At 39.6% G+C, this 22,768-nt stretch overlaps 1 protein-coding gene across 1 annotated transcript; it reads left to right on the top strand.

Moving 5' to 3' along the window:
• The first annotated feature begins 20 nt into the window (after nucleotides 1-20).
• On the top strand, nucleotides 21-21,682 carry impg1b (interphotoreceptor matrix proteoglycan 1b). The gene is made up of 18 exons (XM_070842993.1): nucleotides 21-87; nucleotides 5,012-5,227; nucleotides 6,375-6,541; nucleotides 6,668-6,696; nucleotides 7,839-7,873; nucleotides 7,985-8,031; nucleotides 8,122-8,271; nucleotides 9,678-9,736; nucleotides 9,986-10,185; nucleotides 10,298-10,723; nucleotides 12,303-12,931; nucleotides 13,345-13,434; nucleotides 18,198-18,417; nucleotides 18,853-19,063; nucleotides 20,039-20,224; nucleotides 20,351-20,534; nucleotides 21,010-21,093; nucleotides 21,599-21,682. Exons 1-18 carry the CDS (start codon nucleotides 21-23, stop codon nucleotides 21,680-21,682), a joined length of 3,084 nt encoding a protein of 1,027 aa, XP_070699094.1.
• Nucleotides 21,683-22,768: the final 1,086 nt, after the last annotated feature.

Below are 22,768 nucleotides of genomic sequence, written 5' to 3'. Positions count from 1 at the left end.
ACCACATAAATTACCCCATCATGCTTTTGAAGTCAGGAATATTCTTCACTTTGTGTCTGTTTACCCTCCAAGCAAGTCGAATCAAAGGTAAGAATCCTGCAGGGAGTCTGAGATTCCTGTTAACATATTTGGGACACAATTCTGTCAATTAAGCACTAGGCCAGCAATCTTGTTTACATGCCTCTTTAACACACCTGCCTTAAAAAGACACCTTCCTGCAGGTTTTCTAGGTTCTTTTGCACTAAAGGAGACTTAAAGATGTGGTGATCCACTTCAAGGGCAACAGGGTTTTCCAGTTAGAAGTGTGTGTGTGTGTGAGCTCTGCAAACCACAAAATGTTAGCTCATCCTCAAATTTTCATTTAAAAAATTTTTAAAAGTCAAGCAGTCAAAGAGCCATTTGGTCATGAATATTTACCTGAATATTCACACACCTTCTCATTCGGTGGTTTTTCTTTATTCTTGTTATTTGCTGCATATTTGCAACAAAAAAGTGTTAAATAAACCAGAATATGTTTTATATTTTAGATGCTTCTAAGTAGCCACCTTTTGCGTTACTGACAGCTTTGCACACTCTTGGCGTTCTCTCAGTCAGTTTCATGAGGTCGTCCCCTGGAATGGCTTTCAATTAATGTGTGTCTTGTCAAGAGTTAATTTGTGGAATTTCTTGCCTTCTTAATGTGTTTAAGAGCGTCAGTTGTGTTGTGCAGAGGAGGGGTTGGTACACAGGTCTATACAGTGAATATCCCTATTAGACTGTTCTAATCCATGTTATGGCAAGAACCACTCAACTAAAGGAAGGAGAAACGTCAGTCCATCATTACTTTTACGATATGCAGGTCAGTCAATGTGTATGTGCCCCAGGAAAGGAAGACTAAGTTTTACTTCTGCTGCAGAGGATAAGTTCATTAGTTACCAGCATTAGAAACTGCAAATTAACAGCACCTCAGATTAGAGCCCACAGAAATGCTTCATAGAGTTCAAGTAGCAGACATCAGCTGTTCAGAAGAGACAGCGTGAATCTGGCTTTCATGCTCAAATTGCTGCAAAAAACGCAGCTACTGAGGAGGAGAAACAAGAAGAAGAGAGCTGCTTGAACCAAGAAACACAAGGAATGAACATTAGACCAGTGGAAATCTGCACGTTGGTATGATGAGTCCAAATCTGAGATTTTTAGTTCCACTCGCCATGTGTTGCTCTACACAGTGATGGTGGGGGGGCTTTCCTGGTGACACCGTTGATGGTTTATTCAAAAAAAGGCATACCTAACCAGCATGGCTACCACAGCATTCAGCAGCAACATGCCATCCCATCTGGTTTAGGCTTAGTGGGACCATCATTTGTTTTTCAGCAGGACAATGAGTCCAAACACACCTCAGAGTGCTGTGTCAGATGACCTGGCCTCCACTATCACCAGATCTAAACCCAACTGAGATGGTTTGGGATGAGTTGGACTGCAGAGTGAAGGAAAAGCAGCCAACAAGTGCTCAGCGCCTCTGGGAACTCCTTCAAGACCGTTGGATGCTGCGTTGAGAGAACGCCAAGAGTGTGCAAAGCTGTCAGCAAAACAAAAGGTGGCTGCTTTGAAGCATCTAAAATATAAAACATATACATACATACATAAACGTATATGCTGGTTCTGTGTTGTTTAGTCTGATTTTTGTTTACTACATTATTCCACGTGTTCCGTCGTAGTTTTGATGTCTTATTAAATGTTAATCTACAATGTGGAAAATAATGAAAACAAAGAAAAACCATTGAATGAGAAGCTATGTCCAAAGACTGGTACTGTAAATAGCTGTGGAATGAGAAAGATAGCATCATTTCACCAGTGATAACATTTGTGTCCGCACTGGTTGTCTTGTTCAGTGTGATGTGCCCCGGTGAGCTCATTATCCTGAAGCAAACAAAAGCCATTCTGTTCCCAGTGGCGCAGGATGCTAATCTTTTCTGGCTTGTAGTTCTGTTGTGAGGCCTTTTTATGACTGCACTAGGCATTAAGGCCCACTCAAACACTCCCTCCTCTTGCCTAGGCCCTCGTGCCCCTGCATGTGCAAGTCAGGCTTCAAGATTACAGATTCCCAAATATCCAGTCAAATGATCTCTTGGTGTGACTATTGATGAAATCACATTTTATTTGGCTAAATTTCAGGCCAACTTTTTCTTCTTTTTTCTGCCCCACAGACGCTAAACTGTGGGATATTTGCCCATTAAAAAACAGGCGGCACTATCAATGCCCACACATTCTTTGCATGTTCTTGATCTCAGGCCAACTTAGTATTTGTAGGAAACAACATTGTTCATCACAGAGGTTATTATCAATGTGTAATAACACAGTCATTAACACTTAATTTTCTTGCCCTGCCATTTATTTCAAGCAAAACCTGTGTGTTGACCCTTTTTTTCTGCTTAACTTTTATTTTAAATCCAATTCTCATTCCTACATAGTGACTAGTAACACAGCAGGCATGTATGTTCATACGTCAGCTAAGCTGTGATGACTTATACAGTAAGAGGTGCAAGGCAACAACCACCACAAACAAAAACATGTTTGCCAGCATCAACAAAACATAACATAAAGCCTCAGCTTTACGTAGGTTCATATAAGAATGTAACATTGTGACAATACACGTCAGCCCAATGTAAAGCAACTCACAATGGCATCATGACAATACAATATGTGAAAGCTACTGGAACACAGTTCAGTGACACATCACATGTCTAACAAAACAAATAAGCCAACAAACAAACTCCAATGAAGCTCTGATAAACTATAGCAGTTGTTAAAGTTCTGTCATAATCCATAACCTGATTATTGTTGTTGTTTTTAATATTTTCATTATTATGGCCATAACCAGTGATAACTTTCATTACTGGTAAATCTCTCAATTAATTTATGTTTGATTACGGGTAGCAGTGCAAGAAGCCCATCATAAGATGAAAATGAAAAAACAAAACAAAAAACAATGACATAAATTAGAGAAAAGCAAAAAAACCTCTCAAATTCATCAATCGATTAAATAACTAAGCTTATTATTACTATGATTTTATCATCACTAGGTAGTGTAATCAGAATTATCAGAATAACAATGTTTTTTTTATACATCCAAATACACTGTGAGCTTGCACAATACTGTACGTATTAGTTAATTAGGCAGGGCTCATATGTTGCTTTGCATTACATGATGATGATGATGATGATATTGTATGATTTCTGATTTCCCTTGCTTGTTTGTCGTCACCAAAATGCAGCGTCTCCAGCTAGAAACTCAGCCAATGAAACAGTGATTATGTTATTTACACTCACTTGCTCCTTTTATTCTTCTGTAACCTTCATTCTGTTTCCTAGTTCAGGAAAGGCACAGTTTGTTATTTGGGTCCAATGACCTCGGGTCCGTGTTTTGGGGCTCATAAATCCTGGCTTATTGTCTTAAAAACTCCTCTGAGGTTTGCCACCTGGCATCACAATGAGTGCCTTTCTTCTAAAACAGCCTTATTCAATAGGGTGACTGTGTTGACTGGCACATGGCTTTTGTAATGGTGTCGAATTACCTTCCTGTAAAGCCTCACCAGGGTGACTGAGCGTGTTTTTTTCACTAATGTGATCAGAAAATTAGGGCACTTCGCCTCATGTGTGCGCTGCATTCTCAGTGATACAATTTATGGAAAAAAGCCTGTTTGTGTTATTGCTCTGCTCATTGTTTTTGTTTACCACTAAAACCAGCTGGGTGTCCACCAATACCTCACTATAATCCCTTCAAAGATCGCTGTGCATGCACATCTATTTTCAGCTGTAATTGACACGTGCATTTCTGCACATTCACACCTGGACGCTGCCCAGTATGAACTCATTCTTGCACTGTTGGCCACAGGTCACCCAAGGTTCCTCAGAGAGAAGAGAGTGTTACTCATTCGCTATATCTCTACATATCTGTGCACTTTCCCAGCATTCAAAATGATATCCTTCCAGTCACAAGCTACTTCAAAGGACCTAAGCGTTTCTGGCCCCAGACTTTTTTATCCTCCAGTGAATTTAAAAGCTCAAATAACGAATGGCATCTTATAGAAATACATCACAAATGAAAACGATTTGTTTCTGCTAAACTGTCCCATATTAGACCCTCCGGGATCCTCCATGTACAGTATAATAAACTTGTCACTGCAAAGCCAGATGCTATTTATAAGCAGTGGCAACACAAACAGCAGTTAAATCATAGTAAGACACTGGACAGATGCCATTATCATATTAAACACTATACTTAGTGGCAGTCTATGTTTACTGCCTGATTCCTGGATACACACTTGCAGACCAGCGAAGTTGGACATTTAAAAGGTTCTCCAGTGATTTAGTGTTGCACTTCCACAAATTTAGGTGACGATCAATGAGAGAACAACGATGCTAACATGGGTAACGCCCCAATAGCACGATCATACACTTCCCATAATGCAGCTCGATAGCATCTTTCATGCCTGGCTAACGCCCATGTCTTTCAAACTCCACAAACTAGAGTTTATAAGAAAAACTTTGTTAAAACACTGATGACATAAGTATGATATCATGCTCCTTGTGACAATTTAACTGATCTTTGTGTGTAAAATTGGTGGAGTGCCCCTTTGAAATGACATTTTGCTTTGGTTATGATAATATAAACTGTTGCCAGCAAATAGTATTTGTAATTGTTGTTTTGCTTTCATCCATACAGGCAACATGTTTTACAATAACGGCTACTTCATCAAAAATAAATACAGTCCACCCGTATGTTAGATAAACAGGATCATAGATTTTTGTAATTTGGTAATTTGGCTTTGTATTGTCATACATCAGTTGTTTACTGTAACAATCACTAAAACACTTTGTGAGAAATCTCACATGATCGTCAACAAAATTTCAGCAAATCATGATGTGCTCACATTTGTTTGGTCAAATTTCATGTGTTAAATCCTGTCAAAATTATTAAGCCTTGTTACTGCGTTTCTCCCTGAACTTACAACTTCACTGACCGCTCTTGCAGACCTTCATGACCACGGTTTTTCTGGACTCAGGGATGTGAAGTACCGACACTTTCTAGAAGCCTCCAGACCGATCAGACACACCACAAGTTTTAGAGCAGAGCAAAGAGAACATCGGACGAAGAGGTCAGCGATCTTCACCACAGGGGTCAAAGTGTGTCCCCAGGAGACGATGAAAGCTGTCATCGGCAGCCATCGGTCATATTACAAACTCAGAGGTAAAAGGAGAAGCTCACTGGTAGACATCTTTATGGGATCTTGCACTGTGGGTGAACTTCTGGAGCTTTTTTGCATGATTGAGACTGAACATCTCACGGTGAAATGAATGAGCCTTTCTTTAAACATTGACTGATTCAAATGAGAATGAAGTGCTTGATCAAACACAGAGACAGAGAGAGTGTGTGCTTTGATATTTTTTACAGTTGCAAATTAAACAGATTTTTACAGATCCTGTCAATGAATGCACATACACATACATGTAACTTAATAGACATGTTAGTATGTTATCTGTGTTAATTGTTCAGAGAGAGTTACATGATGCCACTGAATGACGCACTGAAGCTGTTTTATCGACTTTAGGGATACACACAGTGGGGCGTTTATAATATAATGAAGTTATATGCAAATATCCTTTGTCCAGGGGAAATGGATTGTGGGTAATTTAAGAGGCAAAGATTGCCACCTTGGCTGTTACAATAGCCTGGTAATACAAATTGTGTCCTCGACAGCTGCTGTGGCGCATGATTTTAAAATGAGGCAGATTAATTTGGTGTATTGGAGGTAATCGCATCGCTCCAGAAATGAGTTTGTCTGAGAATGAATTTCCCACAGGCATCAAGATATTGGACAATGTGGTGCTTGTTTTGCCCACAGAGGCAGACAGAACACACTGTTACTCATTTCTTAATATTCACGAAAATGTCACGGACATGAGACGACTTTAATACACAGTTTGACATTTACTGAAACTACCTTTTTTGCGCCGTCCCAGTGTGTAATACATTTAGTGATTTATTGTAGCATTTATTGTAGCATTGTGGCACATGTATGGAAAACTGCACCGACATGTTTGTCTGAGGGGAATGAAAAGCTGATCTTATAGATACATCACTAAATCACTGCAAACTCCTCACATGTCAGGATTGATGCCAACAATCCTCATCGCCAGTTATTTGAGTCCTTCCTGCTGAAATTTCCATCCTGTCTGCCATAATTGCAAATCTATGAAATATCTAGTAGCTAATATATGATTCGAGAGACTACATGGTGTTTCATATTCATACTATTTTATGAGTTTGATCTTCTAATAATTTCTGAGAAATGTCAAAATACAAACAGTTACAGAAATAAGTGGTATCTCCTCAGTTTGTCAGGAAGCGATTTGGGAGGCGTTTCGGATCTTTTTGGACAGAGTCCCGAACTCAGAGGAGTACAGTGCCTGGGTTTACACCTGCCAGCATGAAAACCTCTGCTTGGATGAGCTGGCCCAGAACTTCAGCAGCTCCCAGGAGCATCTGGACTTGGTGGCCAGAGTGAGTCCAGCACCAACACGACCGAAATACTTTGACTAACAAGTCCACTTTTATGGTGATATGTTCATACTGCGTGGCTGTTTTCTCATCAGTCCTAACTGTGATTGTTGTCTGTCTTATTTCCAGAGAGTGGCTGAGCAAAGTGAAATTGAAGGGTATGTGCAAACTTCCATCTTAAATTTTCGATTAAATGTGAGTGTTACGCCCCTGAAAACAGGGAGAAATGATCACAGTGTGAACATCTACTCAAATCAACAATCACATATGCAATTTACAGGTAACATAACTACATAGAAGGATGAATATACTGCATTATATACCTTTTGTAGTCTGTAACCTTATGAGACATAACTTTCTGCTCATCATTACGTAGTTTTAACTTGCCAAACTCTTGCAAAACAGTTACAAAATTATTAAATATGATGCACAAATGAAAATGAGTGAAGTACATTCGACATTTGAGTGTCTTATGGGTACAAATGAATTTACAAGATGGCGGACACACGAGGTGCACTTCGCTAATGAGCGCGGCTCCGCTCACACACACACACACACACGCACGCACGCACGCACGCACGCACACACACACACACACACACACACACACACACACACACACACACACACACACACACACACACACACACACACACACACAAGCATTCCCAGCAAACTTCTCTCCAACTTGCTCAAAACATAACAAAAACTCTCTTGAACACTTACCGGCACAAAACACCGTCTGCATACCTGAAAACGGGGAAGTCGTTATTTCCTGAATGGGGAAAACTCCGCGATTTCCCAAAGGTAAGTGGGTGGAGACAAAAGCAATCGATCTCAGACTCGCAGGTGTCAAGGCTTCTTTGCAGATCACTGATAATACTACTGCAGCTCAATTTTTAACAACAAATCATGAGCAACAAAAATAATAAATTAGTGATCTTTCAAGTTTTAGCACTTTTTAAGCACAATGAGTGTTTTTGCCTTTTTAATCAAATTTTATACCCATGAATGATCCCTCTTAGCTGTATGATCTTTTACCCTTGCTGCAGATTTACTCTTGAACTTTTAACATACCATTTGTATCATCATTTTCCTTCAACCTGTCACGTGCATGCAGTCATTTCTTTTCAAAAACACTTTTAAACCAACCATAGGAACTTTTGTCCGTTTTTAACAGTGCAAAGTGGTAAATAATTGTTAGAGTTTTCATTGAGAGCATCAGAGGAACTATTTACACATCTGCTCAAAATATATTCAAACCAGCAAAACCTTTGCCATCATGTTCTTTTATTTCCAGATTTGTCACTGGAGCCCCAGAGCCAGGCATGGACTGTGAGTTGGACTAATATATCAAACTGTTCAATGATCAATGAACTCAACAGCTGTCAATACATTTTCATAATTACATCATAAATTAAGTGGTGAGTTGCTGTTTCATCTCAGGCAACTGGACACCCCCACTGATTTTGGCACCAACTGAGGCCGACGTGGTGAGTTAACCCACAACGTTTTGAGTATTCATCACATAGTCAAGTGGCAATGCTCTATTAACATTCAGAACTTGGCTTTTTGTTTGCCAGATTGAAGAAGACCCTAACATGATAAAAGAGAACAATGAGGAGTACATCGTTGAGTTCACCGTCACCATCGTGGACCCGACATACAGCAAGCTGCTCACTGACCCAGCGGCTCCACAGCACAGTGACATCACACGAGAGATCACAGACAAGGTGAGGCCAACAGCAAATGTGTCCTTTGAACTGTCTGCTTTACCTTCCCACAATCACAGGAAGCCTCTCGATACCAGAATTTTAAAAGCTTTTAAAAAAAATCTTACTCAGAGTATTGAAACCCTGAAATTCTGTGGTTGAAGCATGATGGCCAGCTTCTGTGGCACTGGAGTGAAGTGTAAAACTCACCCTGATCGATTTAACAGCTTTAAGTTCGCAACCAAGAGACTGTAGGGGAAGGGCAAGACTCCTAAATGACCACAAGCCTGAAATAGTAAGATCTAATCATATAGATTAACTCTGACTAAGAAGGCAGTGACTGAGACTTATATTGGTGTAAAACCGTTAGTAATCCATTTCTCTTTTTACAGAACTGAATGTTGACAGTGAAGCCATTATGGACAGAAGTGTAAAAGCAAGAGTAAATGCATGTGCATACAGCTGGCATGGCCACAAACAATTCTTACTATTTCTTTTTAGCTGTTGTCAATTTGCCAGGCGCTAATTATTCCCGTCATTTCAGAGCCTGCTTCCCCAGCTCCTGCCCGGCAGTAGTCTTCAGTGTTTCCAACTTTAGCTATCACCTGACTCCTACACCCAAATGCACACTTGTTCCCAATCCCCTAATCAGCTCCCTGGCATATATACAGGCCACTTGTCTTTGCCTTCTCTCTGCTCCCCACCAGTTTGACTGTTGTTTTAATGGTCAGCCTTCTTCGTCCTTGTTTTTGCCTGCTTATTATGACCATATATTCTTGATTTATACTAATTTTTCCTGTTAATCAGATTAGCCACCTATTTACAAACCTATTTTGAATTTCTAATTTAGTAATTAATATAGGCAGTCTTCTTTAAGTCATGCATTTAGGTCCATCTGCAACATTCACGATTATTTTCATTATTAACTAATCTGCTATTTATTTTCTCATTTCATCGCTAAGAAATTTTATCTACAAAATGTTAGAAAATAGTGAAAAATACCCATTACAATTTTCGACTGTCCATGGTGATGTCTTAAAATGTCTTGTTTGTCCAAACAACTGTCCAAAGCTGAAAGATATCTACTTCGTGTATGACAAAGAAAAGTGTAAAATTCTAATATTTCTCACACAAACACTGCAACCAGGAAATGTTTCCCATTTTTGCTTAAAATAGAAATGTTTTTATTGGCCACTCTGTTATTGTCCAATGAAAATGTAGCTTCAAGATGTCAACTTTTTCTGAAAGAAGAAAAGCAACCCTGTAGTGAGGTTTGTGAAAATGCTAGATAATGTTAGATAATCCAGTGGGTTTTTAGGGAGTTTAAAAAGCCTAAAATGTAGGAAAACCCCTTAAAGGAGCAGTGATATTTGAGGTATAAAATCACAAAAAAATTAATTCTGATGCTCTTGTTTTTCTCTCTACAGATGCTTCATGCGTTCAAAAAAGTTCCAGGATTCAAAGAGATTCGTGTTCTGGGATATCGGTGGGTTGAATTAAGTTTTTGTTAAAAGCTTGGCACTATAATTTTAGTAGTAATGATTGATTTTAAAAATAAAGTAAATAAGATGCTCAACATAAATTTCTTATATTTTTCCTCTTGACTGAATTTTATTTAAGCTTTTTATTACTTACTTACTATAACATCCCCAAAAATGTCCCCTTAGCAGAAATCCATCACCAGTGAGGTCTGTCTCGTATGAGGGTTTCTGACATGGCTTGTTGTGTTGTTTAGCTCTGAGGATGTGTCCGTGCGTTACGCTGTGGTCTTTAATGGAGAGACGGAGCTCAGTGACGAACCTGAGGGTCTCGAGGAGGCTGACATGGGGACAGACGAGGATGTAAATGCTCCTAAACTGAAGAACATCATCGTAAAGGCCTTAGAACAGGAACCATCACTTCCTGTGGACATACAGACTCTCAGCTTTGAGGCTGGTACGCATAATATCATGGTCACAGTTGACTGAACTGACCAAAAATAGGGTTTTAAAGCTAATATAATATTATAATAATTAATAGTATAAATGTTTTAACTCTTCCTTTTCAGTAACCACAGTTTATCCAGTTGCGGAGCTTGGCATGGACCCCGTTGAGAACATTGTGTCAGAGGACGACACTACACAGGCGCCCACAGAGGAAAACACTCCCACCCAAAGTTTCCTCCCCACTGTGGCAGTGGTAGAAACCTATTTGGAAGCTTTTACAGTCAAGCCACAAACACACACCTTTGTGCCTTTCATCCCAAACATCCTCCCAGAAGCCACTTCTGCTGGCACTGAGGAGACTCCTTCAGTGGCAGCAGTAGAGGAGGAATCCACAGAAAGTACGGCTGAGGAGTCCGGTGACATTAAAACACCAGACACAAAAGAGGAAACTATTACAGAGCAGGAGGAGGAGGAGGAGAAAGAGGTGGAGGCCATACCACCAACTGTGGACGTAGGTGAGGCTGAATCTGGCGAACAGATCACAGACGGTAAGACTCCTTCAGGTTAAATCTTGTTTTTAAAGCAGGATGTTGAAGTTCAGTCAGGACAGAAAAGTTTAAGAAGTCAAATCTTTATTGATTAACCAAACAATAGACTGCAGTGTGGACTCAATTTAGAGCTATTGACAGCAAACAAGAACTTTAGGATCATTGCTGTTATGGTCTAGAGCTGCAAGGTGACCTACAGCTGATCGGGGAGAAAGAAAAGTACATAGAAGATAGAAGATAGAAAAGAGCCAGAAAGTAATGTAGTGAAAGTGGAAGTGGAGTAAAATAAGACTTCAATTAATCTTACCGACTGAACTTAAACTGTGCTGCATTTTATTATACACAACCATTTAACACTTAAACTATTCTAATGATCCACACTTACTGGGTTGTGAAAAAGTATCTTCTTGCTGTTACACACTGTGTGACATTAGCCACATTTTTATTATTTAATGTTAACTTTAACTGGGTAATAAATGTTTGTCAACCTATTTTTACACCATTGGGAGTTTAACACAGCCCCCACAGGCTGTCTAGTGACATATTAAAGTCACTCAATGGTGGGTATCTGCACTGGATTGTTCAAAAGAACAGTGACCTATTTTTTTTTTTTTTCTTCTACCCACACATCTGCACAGAACAATCGCCTCTCACAGGAAATGGAAATGGCAGTACAATTAGACTTGGTGGTTCGGTTTTACGCTTGGAGATGCTCCCTGCTGAGGCCATACATCATATTAAAACCCATTAACAAACAGCGGCCTGCCGGTGGTTGAGTCATTACAAATTCACGCTGTGCAGCCAAACTTTATTCAGACCTGCAGAACTTAATTTCTGGAGTTTCCAAAGATATCGAATGTGTCAGGCTTGTCAAGCTGAATTTGGGGGAAATATGGACAAAATGGTGCACAAGACATCTGCACTATTTACATTTTTTAAATATTTTAAAATCTTTCCATTAAAAACATGGAATCTTGGGTTTTAATATTTCGCCCGCTGTAAAAATCAATGGGTTAAGGGTTGATGAAGAGTTGTAACAATCTGACAGTAAGACATTGGATTATTATAAGGACCTTAAAGGAAAATGGAGTCTGGTGGCTTTGAACTGAGCGATTTAACAGCTGTTTCTGTTCTTTATTTAATATCGTCAGACACACACACAAACAATCTGAGCCTGTCAGTGGCAGAATCAAACACTTTTAGTGGACGTACTTTGATCTAGCATGATTGCCATTGTGGCTCATTTGCTGCCTGCTCTTCTTCTTTTCCTTCCAGTCTTTATGCTACGCCAGGCTAATTTCTTCCTGACTCTAACACTACATGTCATAAACATAACAGTGGTATTAATCTTCTTATCTAAATTTGGGAGAGATGATAAACTATCACTTCAAGGGGAATCAAAATGTGTGTTAAGGGGTTAAAATGGCTACATGGTGACAGCATAACTTGTTCTGCCTAAATTACAATCATACCTGTAAATGACAAAACTATACCTGTATTTCTTTAATGTATAAAATGACTCCTTCTGGCTATAAAGCCTCTTTTCTGATATGCTTTATTTTACAAGATCCTGAACCAGAGGATGGGGTCATTGATGAGCATCCAGAGTACAAAAATGAGGACCTTCCCATGGCAACTCCAGCCTCTGAACCAGAAAAAGAAATCACTGATAGACCTGCTGAGGTTAACCTTGACCTGCCAAAGTCTACAGATGCCACAGTTATTGTCACAGACACCTCAGTCTCCACACCATCGTCTCCCGAGGATGCCGTCCAAGGCATTGAACCAGAAATGGATGTGGAACCTTTGCCATCCCTTACAGAGAGCGGCGAAACCCCTGAGGACAGAGATGAGTCTAGCGGAGGCCACAGTGGGGCGACCCCGGTCTCAACAGTCCTGCCCCCTGGCGACTCAAGCATTCAAGAGGACCTGGGGTCAATCCAGAGTGGTACGGAGGCTGAGGTCAATGAACTACTGGAGGAGGAGAGCGGTAGTGGATTCCCCTCAGAGTCTGACGAGCGCCCGTATGAATCCACAGCTGCACCGGCCATGAGACAAGCCAGCACACCTCTGATGGCCACAGTGGATAAGAGCAAAGAGTTAGTGGTTTTCTTTAGCTTGAGGGTCACTAACATGATGTTTTCTGATGATCTGTTCAACAAGAGCTCCCCAGAGTATAAATCACTGGAGAATACCTTTCTTGAGCTGGTAGGTACACAAGCTTTTGTCCTGGATATCATGATTTTGCATGCTTCATTCTCATATTTGCTTTTGTAGCCCAAGCTAAGATGTGTGACGAAAGTTAATTTGTGCAATATATGTTGTTAAACTTTCATTTTAGATGATATTTAAAAGTAACAACATTTTAGAGTAGCCCCAAGGTTATGCTTAGTGAGGATGTACATAACAATTAGCCTCACAACTACTGTTTTTAATCCTAAAATTAACAGCAAATCATGATAAATAATAATTTTTTTTCTTTTTATAAAAGTGTAACAAGGCTTTAAACAATCGCCAAATTCTTGATCAAATCTGCAAAATGCTAATGCTTTAATTTCAGAGGAGCCATTGTTTTGACAGTACAAATAAAAAAGCCAGTCAAATTATTCTGTTTCACTCAGACACAGCACTCTGGGTCCAGAGACTCGCCAAACCCTGGAGCTTCCAGTAAATCTGGGCCTAGGAGACAGACGACTTTAGCCTCCATACCGGTATCTTTTTTTTTTCCATATTGGAACTACATCTCCAATGCCTCAGAGAGAGCATGACCTTTCCTATTTCTTAACTAACCTTTCCGAAATGCAGTATCTAACAATATGAGAGCACCTAACATTTCTGAAATACTCCGCTTTAGTTTTCAGCTTTGCTTTTGTCCTTCATTACACATTAGACCTTACTGCTGCAGCTGTTCATGTCTATTAGTTTTATCTGTGGTTCTGGTTTGAATATTGCTTGTTCTTTTTGCGTGTTCTTGTTCTTGCCTTAATTTTTTAAATCATTCCAAGATTTGGGCTTTTTCAGGGGCTGTTTGTATTCTGTTCGACTCTTTCAGCATATAATTTTGTAAAATTTGTGTCTGCAAGAGATTTTGTCGATAGTTCTGGGCTATGAAATCAAAAAAATAGGCTTCTGCTAAAAGGACAACATGCAAAATGGCCTAAATGAACAGTTCAGCATTTTGGGAAATATGCTTATTGGTTTTGTTGTGTAGAGTTAAGTTTGGAGAGAGAGCGAAGTAAATATTTGCTTTTTGTCATTTGCACAAATTTGACCGCTTGTCCATTTGTGCAGTTTGGATTTATCAGCCACAAACAGCTCGTGTACAAACTGTACAGATGCTAGCTATATAATTTACACTTTGATTTGTGTTTGGATTAAACAAATGAGAAAACATTTAGAGGCACAGGTAGAGTGATCTAGTGGCCTGTGGGCAGAGTCAGGTGAGATGTTTCCTGTATGCTAAGCTAAGCTAACTGGATGTAGCCTCATATGAGGTGGAGAGAGGTATCAATCCTTTCAGTTAACTCTTGACAAGAAAACAAGTAAGTGTTTCCCAAAATGCCAACGTAATCCTCTACATGACAAAATTATCTGTTGTCATATTTTTGCACAGATAAGGCCTCTGGTGTGATTTACTAGAGAGATTCTGCTTGTTGAAGTTGCTTTGTATCATAATGTAGCATTTACTTATTATCTATCTATTGTTCCATCTATTGTGGGACTTTAAGTTTGTGTTTATGGCTACAATGGAGGTTTATTTTGGCTGGTTAGTTTCTCAACAAACATCCAGAACGTTTGTACATTTCTTGCTCATATGTGTGTTACAGAATGTTTGAAGCCTTAAACAGAAATTTGCAGAGTGAATGAATGCATAAATAAATGAATGTGGAGCAGAATAATGTGATAATAGGCTTAGCAAACCTTATAGGAAAGTCCTGCAGCTTATCAAAGTGGTATTGCTTTGTACACGGTAGAACACAAACTAGCCCAAAGTAGTCTGAATCATGAGACCTGGGTCTGCCTTAGTCATTGTAGGACTCAGAGGTTTGTGACTTGTGGTAAGAAGCTTTAAGTAATGCTGGTCACTTCCAGCACCACACACGCTGTACTATTAATGGTTCCAATCTGCTTAGTGCGACATCAGTCAGGTTTGTGTGGACATCTGTATGCATGTTGCAGTAGCTTTACTATGTTAGTTATCTGGTGATCTAGACATACATATGTGTATTTCCTACAACAGGCAACAAGACAATGAAATAAAATGCTGGAGAATTTTGTTTTTGAGCATTTGTGTGTAAATGCACATACTCAATAATCAATGCTGGAATGTCTCTGTTCACTCCATTTGTTATGGATAATAGGCTACATCGCTCTTCCTCTCTAAATGATAGTTGTGTAAATAATGGAGAACTGCGTCTCTCTAAACCTGCACCTATTAGCATGCATCAAAGCAAAGAGCATCACTTGACATCCCCGTTTAGTTTCAAGGCTTACCCCGAGGTTGACGGAGGAGACGTATTTTTAGAGTTGCTCAGAGGTGGCCTGTGCTCCGTGTTACATAAAGGCCTCGGCCTCAAACAGAGGAGGTGCATCGATACAAATTGGATTGTGCATTTGCTGCAATGCCAGGGAGAAGAGGGAATGTAAGCTACTGGGACACACAGGCTTAGTGTTCTGATAGTGTGGTGATCCCTCTGGGTTAAGATAAATAGTTAATAATGTCTTACATTTTGATAACTTACCAACTTCTCATTTTCTTTTTCTTCATTTTGTATGAATCTGATCTGGTCTTTGATGGCAGATATAAAAATAATCAATGTCTGCTCTGGATCAGAGAATGCAATTTGAAGCAATAGGGATACAAAGACACAGATACATATTACAGACAGAAATCCAAAGCAATAATGAAAATAACACTCCATCTCCAATCTTTAATGGTTGCTCAAACCGTGGTTTCTGCAGTTCTCCTCATTAATCGAGTTATTTAACTTCCTGGCAAAACTAATCTTTGAACTGGTAAGTATTTGCCATATACTCTCTATTGTCGCTATTCCAATAGGAATAGTCAGCATATCTTCCTTTAAATGGGCTATTTAGGTAGAGAAGGGATGCTTTGAATCAAATATCTCATACTGGTCCAAGCTGAAAAATAGCAGACATATCAAATAACTTTCATTCCGCAGCCCATTTAAATGGACATAATGTAATGTCGTGCTGGATATTGGAGCCCATTTGTGATACTGTACATCCACTGTCATATATGTATACATATATAACCCATTAGTCTACAGTGGCTTGCCTTTGTCGCACTCCTCCATTACTCCTGTACCTACTGGTTTGTAATGCAACCAATAAAATTGGACATGGAGGTTGGAATTGCTTTATTTTTATTAAATGATAAAGACATTTTTCTGGCAGCGTAATATTCCTTTGGTTTTTTACATTTTCTTGACATCAGAGAAGGGTTGTTTCATCAGCTTTTCCAAAACAAGAACCAGTAGATACATGTGTAACCTCAGAGAAGCAAAGAATTTCTGGTTTTGTTTGTGTCATGCTGTTTAGATTTCTTTACGAAGGCCTAGTGCATATAGGTGAGATAGAATTCAACAGTAGCCCACCTCTGTTGCAACCTTAGAACACAATGCAGACGTCACTTAGATTTGTTGTGAAAGAATTTGGTTCTGACCTTGTGTGGAGGGCAATACAGCCACAGATTGGTATCTAATCTACAGTGTACATGCAAGTCTTGACATTCTACATTAAGACAAATGGATACCCAAACAGTAAGCTGTGTGTCCACTTGTTCTGCACGTTGTTGCCCATTTGTTGGAGGTGTTGTGCCCTCTCGTCCTCCCCTCCTTTCTCAGAGACTATTAGCTATAGGGAACTAGCCCCTATAAACTGCCTGCTGGTGATAAGTGGAGTAACCGGATCAGAGCAGAGCTCCTGAAGGTCCCTTATCTCCCGCTCGACAGCCAGGCCAGCTAAAGCATCGTAATCTCTCCCTCTCACACTGCTGCTGTTTGATGCTGGCTTCGTCTATAGTGAACGAGAAATGTCTGGTAGGAGAGCGTTCAGATCGATGAACATCGATGCAGGTCCATTACTTGAGCTGGTTGACTTCCTTCGTGCTTAAATATCACCACTGTCATCAGTCCAAGCCCATAGTCTTAATAGATTGGTTTCTCCGTTATCTGAGCCGGAAGTCTGAGTCTGTGGGAATATTTCCAAATGAACCAGTGTGGAAAGTTGTTTGATACGAGTTAAAATGTGGCTGCACAGATTTGGCTCTACTGCACAGATGTTTTTTTTAAACCAGGTATTGATGATGCTGTGCTGCCTTACAAAGGCAAAGAGAATCTGCAGGCCCAGTTAAGTTTGGAGCTGAACTTTATAACAGATACACATGTTATACAACCTTAGTGTTACACATTTTCAGTCTGATTATTAATCTTTGGCTTTAATTCATCAGATCATGTTGATTCCACCAGAGGCTGCAGAGATGGCAGTTAGTGCCTCTCTGCTAAGCTTGGCTAGTTAGCATTTAGCAGGATTAGTTCACGAAGTGTTACTGGTTTATTTTTGCACTGTTTCTGCCTAAATTAACTTTAGTAGTTTGGTTTGTATTTCTTTTTCCCCCAAAACTTCCACATCTCAATGGAATAGTAATAATAATATGTGATCAGATGTCATAAAAGCAAAGACTCTGGTTTGTACATGAATTTGAACTACTTCTACTATATGTAGTTAATGTGTTTTGGCTTCGGAGGGCAGTGCACAGTAGATGGGATGATGCAGGTATCCTTGACACTCAGTATAGCGTGCAAATGTTACTCTTAGGCACTTAAGACAAATGCTCTCACCAAACAGCACATATTGCGTTCTTATTTTGGACTTGACTCAGCTTTGATACCATGCAAGTATCTTTTCTGTTCATCAAGTGTTCTCAGGCTCTTCAGTGACTAGAATTAGCATGTTCTGTGTTCCTATACTAATGCGTTTAAACCTAACCCTAATTTTGTCGTGGATCTAATTACACAGTCAGCGCAGTAATGGCAGGATTTAATGCTTCCATTAAAAATGTAATTATGAACTATTCATAGCATTCACACTGAAAAATGTGACCTGAATAATTCAAAATCAGCCGTGCTATGACAACCTCAGTCCTGTCATTGTGGAAGTAAAACCACAGGTAAATGTGGTCTCTGCTACCTTGTTCTTCCTCAAAGGAGGAGACGCAGATCTTCACGGACACTTGACACATCATTTCATTAATCTAAATATCCAAGTGGAAATCAATCCTGCTTGAGTGTTGCTTTCCAAGACCACTATACTCCATGTTCCTCCTGCACACTGACCACTAAAAAAAACTATTTTAGCACATCTTCAGAAAAATGGAAAGAGAATAGCTGAATGAACTGATTACATTTAAATTCTTCACAAATTAATTTGCTTTCCTCTCCCTCTCCCACAGCTTCTGCCATATCTACAGTCCAATTTGACTGGATTTAAGCAGCTGGAAATTCTCAACTTTAGGAACGGCAGTGTTGTGGTAAACAGCAGGATGAAACTGGACAAACCGGTACCTTATAACGTCACTGAGGCTGTTCACTGTGTGCTAGAGGACTTCTGCAATGCAGCGTCTAAACGGCTTGACATTGAGATTGACAGTCGCTCCTTGGAAGTAGAACCAGGTGAATGTCCTTGCTTGTACAGTGTAATCGCTGGCTTCGAACAACAGTAAAATTGCACTATATTTACAAGATGCACACCAAAAAAAAATCTGTTTTTGCTCATTCATGCTACAAGGTCAGAGTGCCTGTCCACCACACACATCTTCACTCTGCTGAAGGCGCAGAATAAATCCGATGCATCTTTTTGCTTGGCAGAGTTCACAACTGTATGTGATCTCATTAAACGCACCGTATTGAAAGCAGGCGCCTTCATTCACATCAATCAAACTGCCCTTTAATTTCCCCTCTGAATCTGCAGACAGTGTGAGACAGGTGGACACTGCATTAATGTTAATGAGCTATCACCTCCCTGGTCTGTATTTCTTCTACACCTCTTTCTGCCCGTCTGCTTCTGCTTTCCCCTCCTCTCTCCTCTCTCCTCTCTGTTGGTTTCAGCTGACCAAGCAGATCCCTGCAAGTTCCTGTCCTGCAATGAGTTCTCACGCTGCGTGGTGAACAGTTGGACCAATGAGGCCAAGTGTCTGTGTGATCCGGGTTACACCGCCGTGGACGGCCTGCCGTGTCAGAGCACCTGCATTGTGCAACCAGACTACTGCCTGAATGGAGGCTTGTGTGAAATCATCCCAGGACATGGAGCTACATGCAGGTACACAACAAGCGCAGGAGTGAAAGAAAACAAGAACGGGACCTCAGCTTGTTTAAAGGTTGTTTTTTATCAGATGTATTTACTCTGCAGTACTGCTCAAAAGTATACCATAAGCCTTTACAAATTCCTTTTGTCTGGCAGTCATTACCTGCACTTTTTCGATGGTGCATTCATGCAAATTAAAGATTTGAAAGGTGACTGCTGAAAAACACTGCATTCAAGATAAACTTTAAGCCAATACTCAATTAATTACTGTTAACTATGGAATCTCACATGCATCTGGTTTTCTCATAGACTGTTTACAGCAAGTGAAGAATAGAAGGCGTAGCCACCGTGACGTCACCCGTTGGTTTGTGGCCATTCTGTAGCCTCAAGTTTGGCATTTTGAACGTTGCCATCCTGGTTTTTCAGAGCCAGAAGCAATGCTTGATTTTTATGTCCCACCCATATTCCATGAAAACCGCCTTTGACTGGATAGGGTTTGGGATGACCTGCCTCTGGTTAGTCATAAAGTAACCCCGCCCTAACGCATGTCCTGCATTATCGCCTGTTTTACACTAAATGGGACCACAGTTTACAAAATAAACATCATGCTGTGTTGAAGAAGACTTGAAACTAGAATTTGAGATCACAAAGTAAATCAAGTGAGAAGTAGGCTCATGTTCTCATTGACTCCCGTTCATTCAAACTTCTGTCTGGAGCCAGTGGATCGCCCCCTGCTGCCCATTAGAAAGAATACAGGTTTCTGGTTTTTCTTGGATTAGCCGTTAAGGATTAAATAGTGAGACCAGCTAACTAGTATGTATGTAAAATAGTTTTATTTAAATTAGAAAGCTCTGAATTGTGAAAAAAAATATAATATATATTTCTTGGCAGTTCTTCTGTGCCTGGCAATCGTAATGTATACATTTTCTTAGAAGTTTAAAGTGTGCTTCTCTCTAGCTTACAGGGTATATTTGTTCTCATCTCTTTCAGATGCTCTGTAGGTAAATACTGGCACTACCACGGAGAACGCTGCAACGAGCTGGTGTCAGTGCCGGTAGATCCTTCGCTAATTGTAACCTGCCTCGTGGGAAGTCTCTGCCTCGTTTGCGCCGTCATTGGCATTTTGATTTTCATCAATAAGAAATGTATAAAGACCAGAAAGGCTGTGACTCTGGTGTAAGTACGAGCCCGGTTGTTGTTTGGATTTTTTAAACAACTTTTGTTACAGGGTGTCTGTGATGTGTGATGCTTTGTATTGTAAGAATTTTTTGTATTCACCACCTCATCTCCTTTACGTTGTAGGCACACCATTGCTCCCTATGCCTTTGAGAATACTTTGAGGCTGAACCCAGTATTTGAGAATGATGATGGTGTCTTAACTCAAGTGTCCACATTGCCATGTCCTTCAAGTTCTGCTTCTTCCCAATCCCAACAGTCTGAACAGGAACATTTTGCCTCAATTGAAAATATACATCTGAGTATTGAGGTACACTGTGCTGCACAGCACAAACGACTAAAATACTAACATCAAAGCTTCAACTGCAGTAATATTAACTAATTTACAACACTTGGCAAATGATCTTTTTTTCCTTGCGGCAAAGTTTGAGTTGTTCTTGATCTTCCATACGTTTCATCTTTCTTTTGTATTTAGAACTTTATATATACTATCAAAGTTGACGAACTGTCTGATGCATATTTTAGTAAAACCTAAACAAGGTTCATACACGATCCACAGCTTTGAAGAGGCTTTGTGTATAGTTTTAACATTGAACTCTGCTGCAGTAGTAGATCTGATCTCCTGTAGTACTGTAGATCTTTCTCACTGGCAGATCCTTGAATTGGTGAATCGCCTGCTTTTATTCACATTGCATCTCCGTTTGTGGTTGAAGTGCCTCTGATTCTATAATATATTAATGAATCACGCTGCAAAAACTGAGCCTGTCTACTCCCTGTCTCCACAGATCCCCAGACAACTCTACACAACAAGATCAGAAAAGTTAGTCTCAGAAATGGTGGACTTCCATCACTGTATACCACACAATGAGGTGAGGAGCAAAGCGTAAAATAGGATCGATTTTGTGGATTTGACACATGTATAGAGCTTTCAAGTGCTAGAATCAAACTTATTCAGAAGTACCTTCTCTACTGTATTGTCTACTGTAAGAGTTGCTGATATTCAGTCACATAACCTTTACATTACGTATTTTGCAGCTCTATGATGTGTGCAAAGGTAAACCACCTGGGCATGCAGCCCTTGCTGATTTATTACTTACAAACCAAATCACTGATGACTTTTGCATGTTTAAAGAAATAGCTTTAACATTATCTACAAATAATGGGGAAAATGATCAAATATTAACCTTGACATGATTTCCTTGCAGTTGATCAATGCTTCTGCAATGAAAAATAGTCCCTTTCTTAGGTTAAAGTACATATTTGATTGATTTATATGCTGCGACTATCTTGTAGTTACAAGGGTATTCTGTCTTTTGTTGTAAAAATTGCACCCGAAATGAGCTATTTTTCATTCTCCCCTTTGTCTCTCTCTAGATGTGGCGACGACCAAATGAATGCAGAACATGCTGTGTTTTAAGGGCATCAGATAACGAACGTTTTGAAGTAACCGTTGTTTGATGGTACCTTGTTCGTCTGAGGAGCAGTGACAGTGCAAAACACTGGGTAGCAAAGACTGAAGGTGCTGTTTAACTGTATATGGGATGCACAGTACAGTAGTCCAGTCAAATGGTGTTAAGTGTTGAGATTAATTGTTCATAGTGATGAAAGTGTCTTGTTAGACAGAGAGCTATGGATATTAAGGTGGACTTAGGTTGTCTTAAAGTGGAACCTAATATTTATTTTATATATTGAATGGTAGGAACATTTCCTGTATATCCTTGGCAAAGGTTGTTCTTTCCTCACAATGAGGTATTTATTTACAAACTGATACACATGGTGGTATCTTAACTTTAGACTGTATAATGTTGCTTCTTTTAATGCTGTTCTCATCCGTTGTTGTGTCCCAAAAAAAGAATGAATGTATAAGCTGTTGGGTCATGACATACTGTTTATCGAAATATTGGCTGCAGAGCTGCACTTCCATCAGTCTGTTCAATCCAAAACGACTCCTCTCACTAATCATGTGTCTTTTGAGATTTGGACATTTTTTTTACACCTTTTGCATTTGAATGCAAAGAATAAAATGTTTTTTTGCATTAACAAATGTGACCTTTCTTTTGTTTTTTTTTACTTCTTGTCAGGCCTGTTTAGTTATGACAAATCAAAAAAGATTTATTGTGGAGTTAAAGGCTGATGTCGACCATCTTTGTGAGATGAAAGTACAAAAAATGCAGTGAAATCAAGGACACATCTACTCATCTAATTACTGTTTATTAGTGTTGGTTACTGACTGTCACTTTAAACTCACTGGTGTAGCTAAAAAAAATTTAAAAAATGGGACATTAAGTACAGAACATGCTTGCAGTCAAAACAACGTCTGCTTACAGTTTATTAGTGTTTTTATAATTATCTGTTGCTGTTTGTTGGTGCTAATTTACCTCAAAGCAGGCAAGTCTCTACAAAACAGAACCTTCAGTCTGTTTTAATCCAGTTGATCTCTTAATGGGGGCGCGCCTCAGCTCACTGACGACATCAGCAGTACATTAGCCTTTGCTGTTTAATTAATCTACAATCTAATCTTGTTAGCTACTGGTACCATTAGGA

The sequence above is a fragment of the Pempheris klunzingeri genome, chromosome 13, assembly GCF_042242105.1.
Source record: "Pempheris klunzingeri isolate RE-2024b chromosome 13, fPemKlu1.hap1, whole genome shotgun sequence".
Lineage (NCBI taxonomy): Eukaryota > Metazoa > Chordata > Actinopteri > Acropomatiformes > Pempheridae > Pempheris > Pempheris klunzingeri.
The sequence above is the reverse complement of the archived record's forward strand: the minus strand, read 5'-3'. Positions and strand labels throughout refer to the sequence as shown.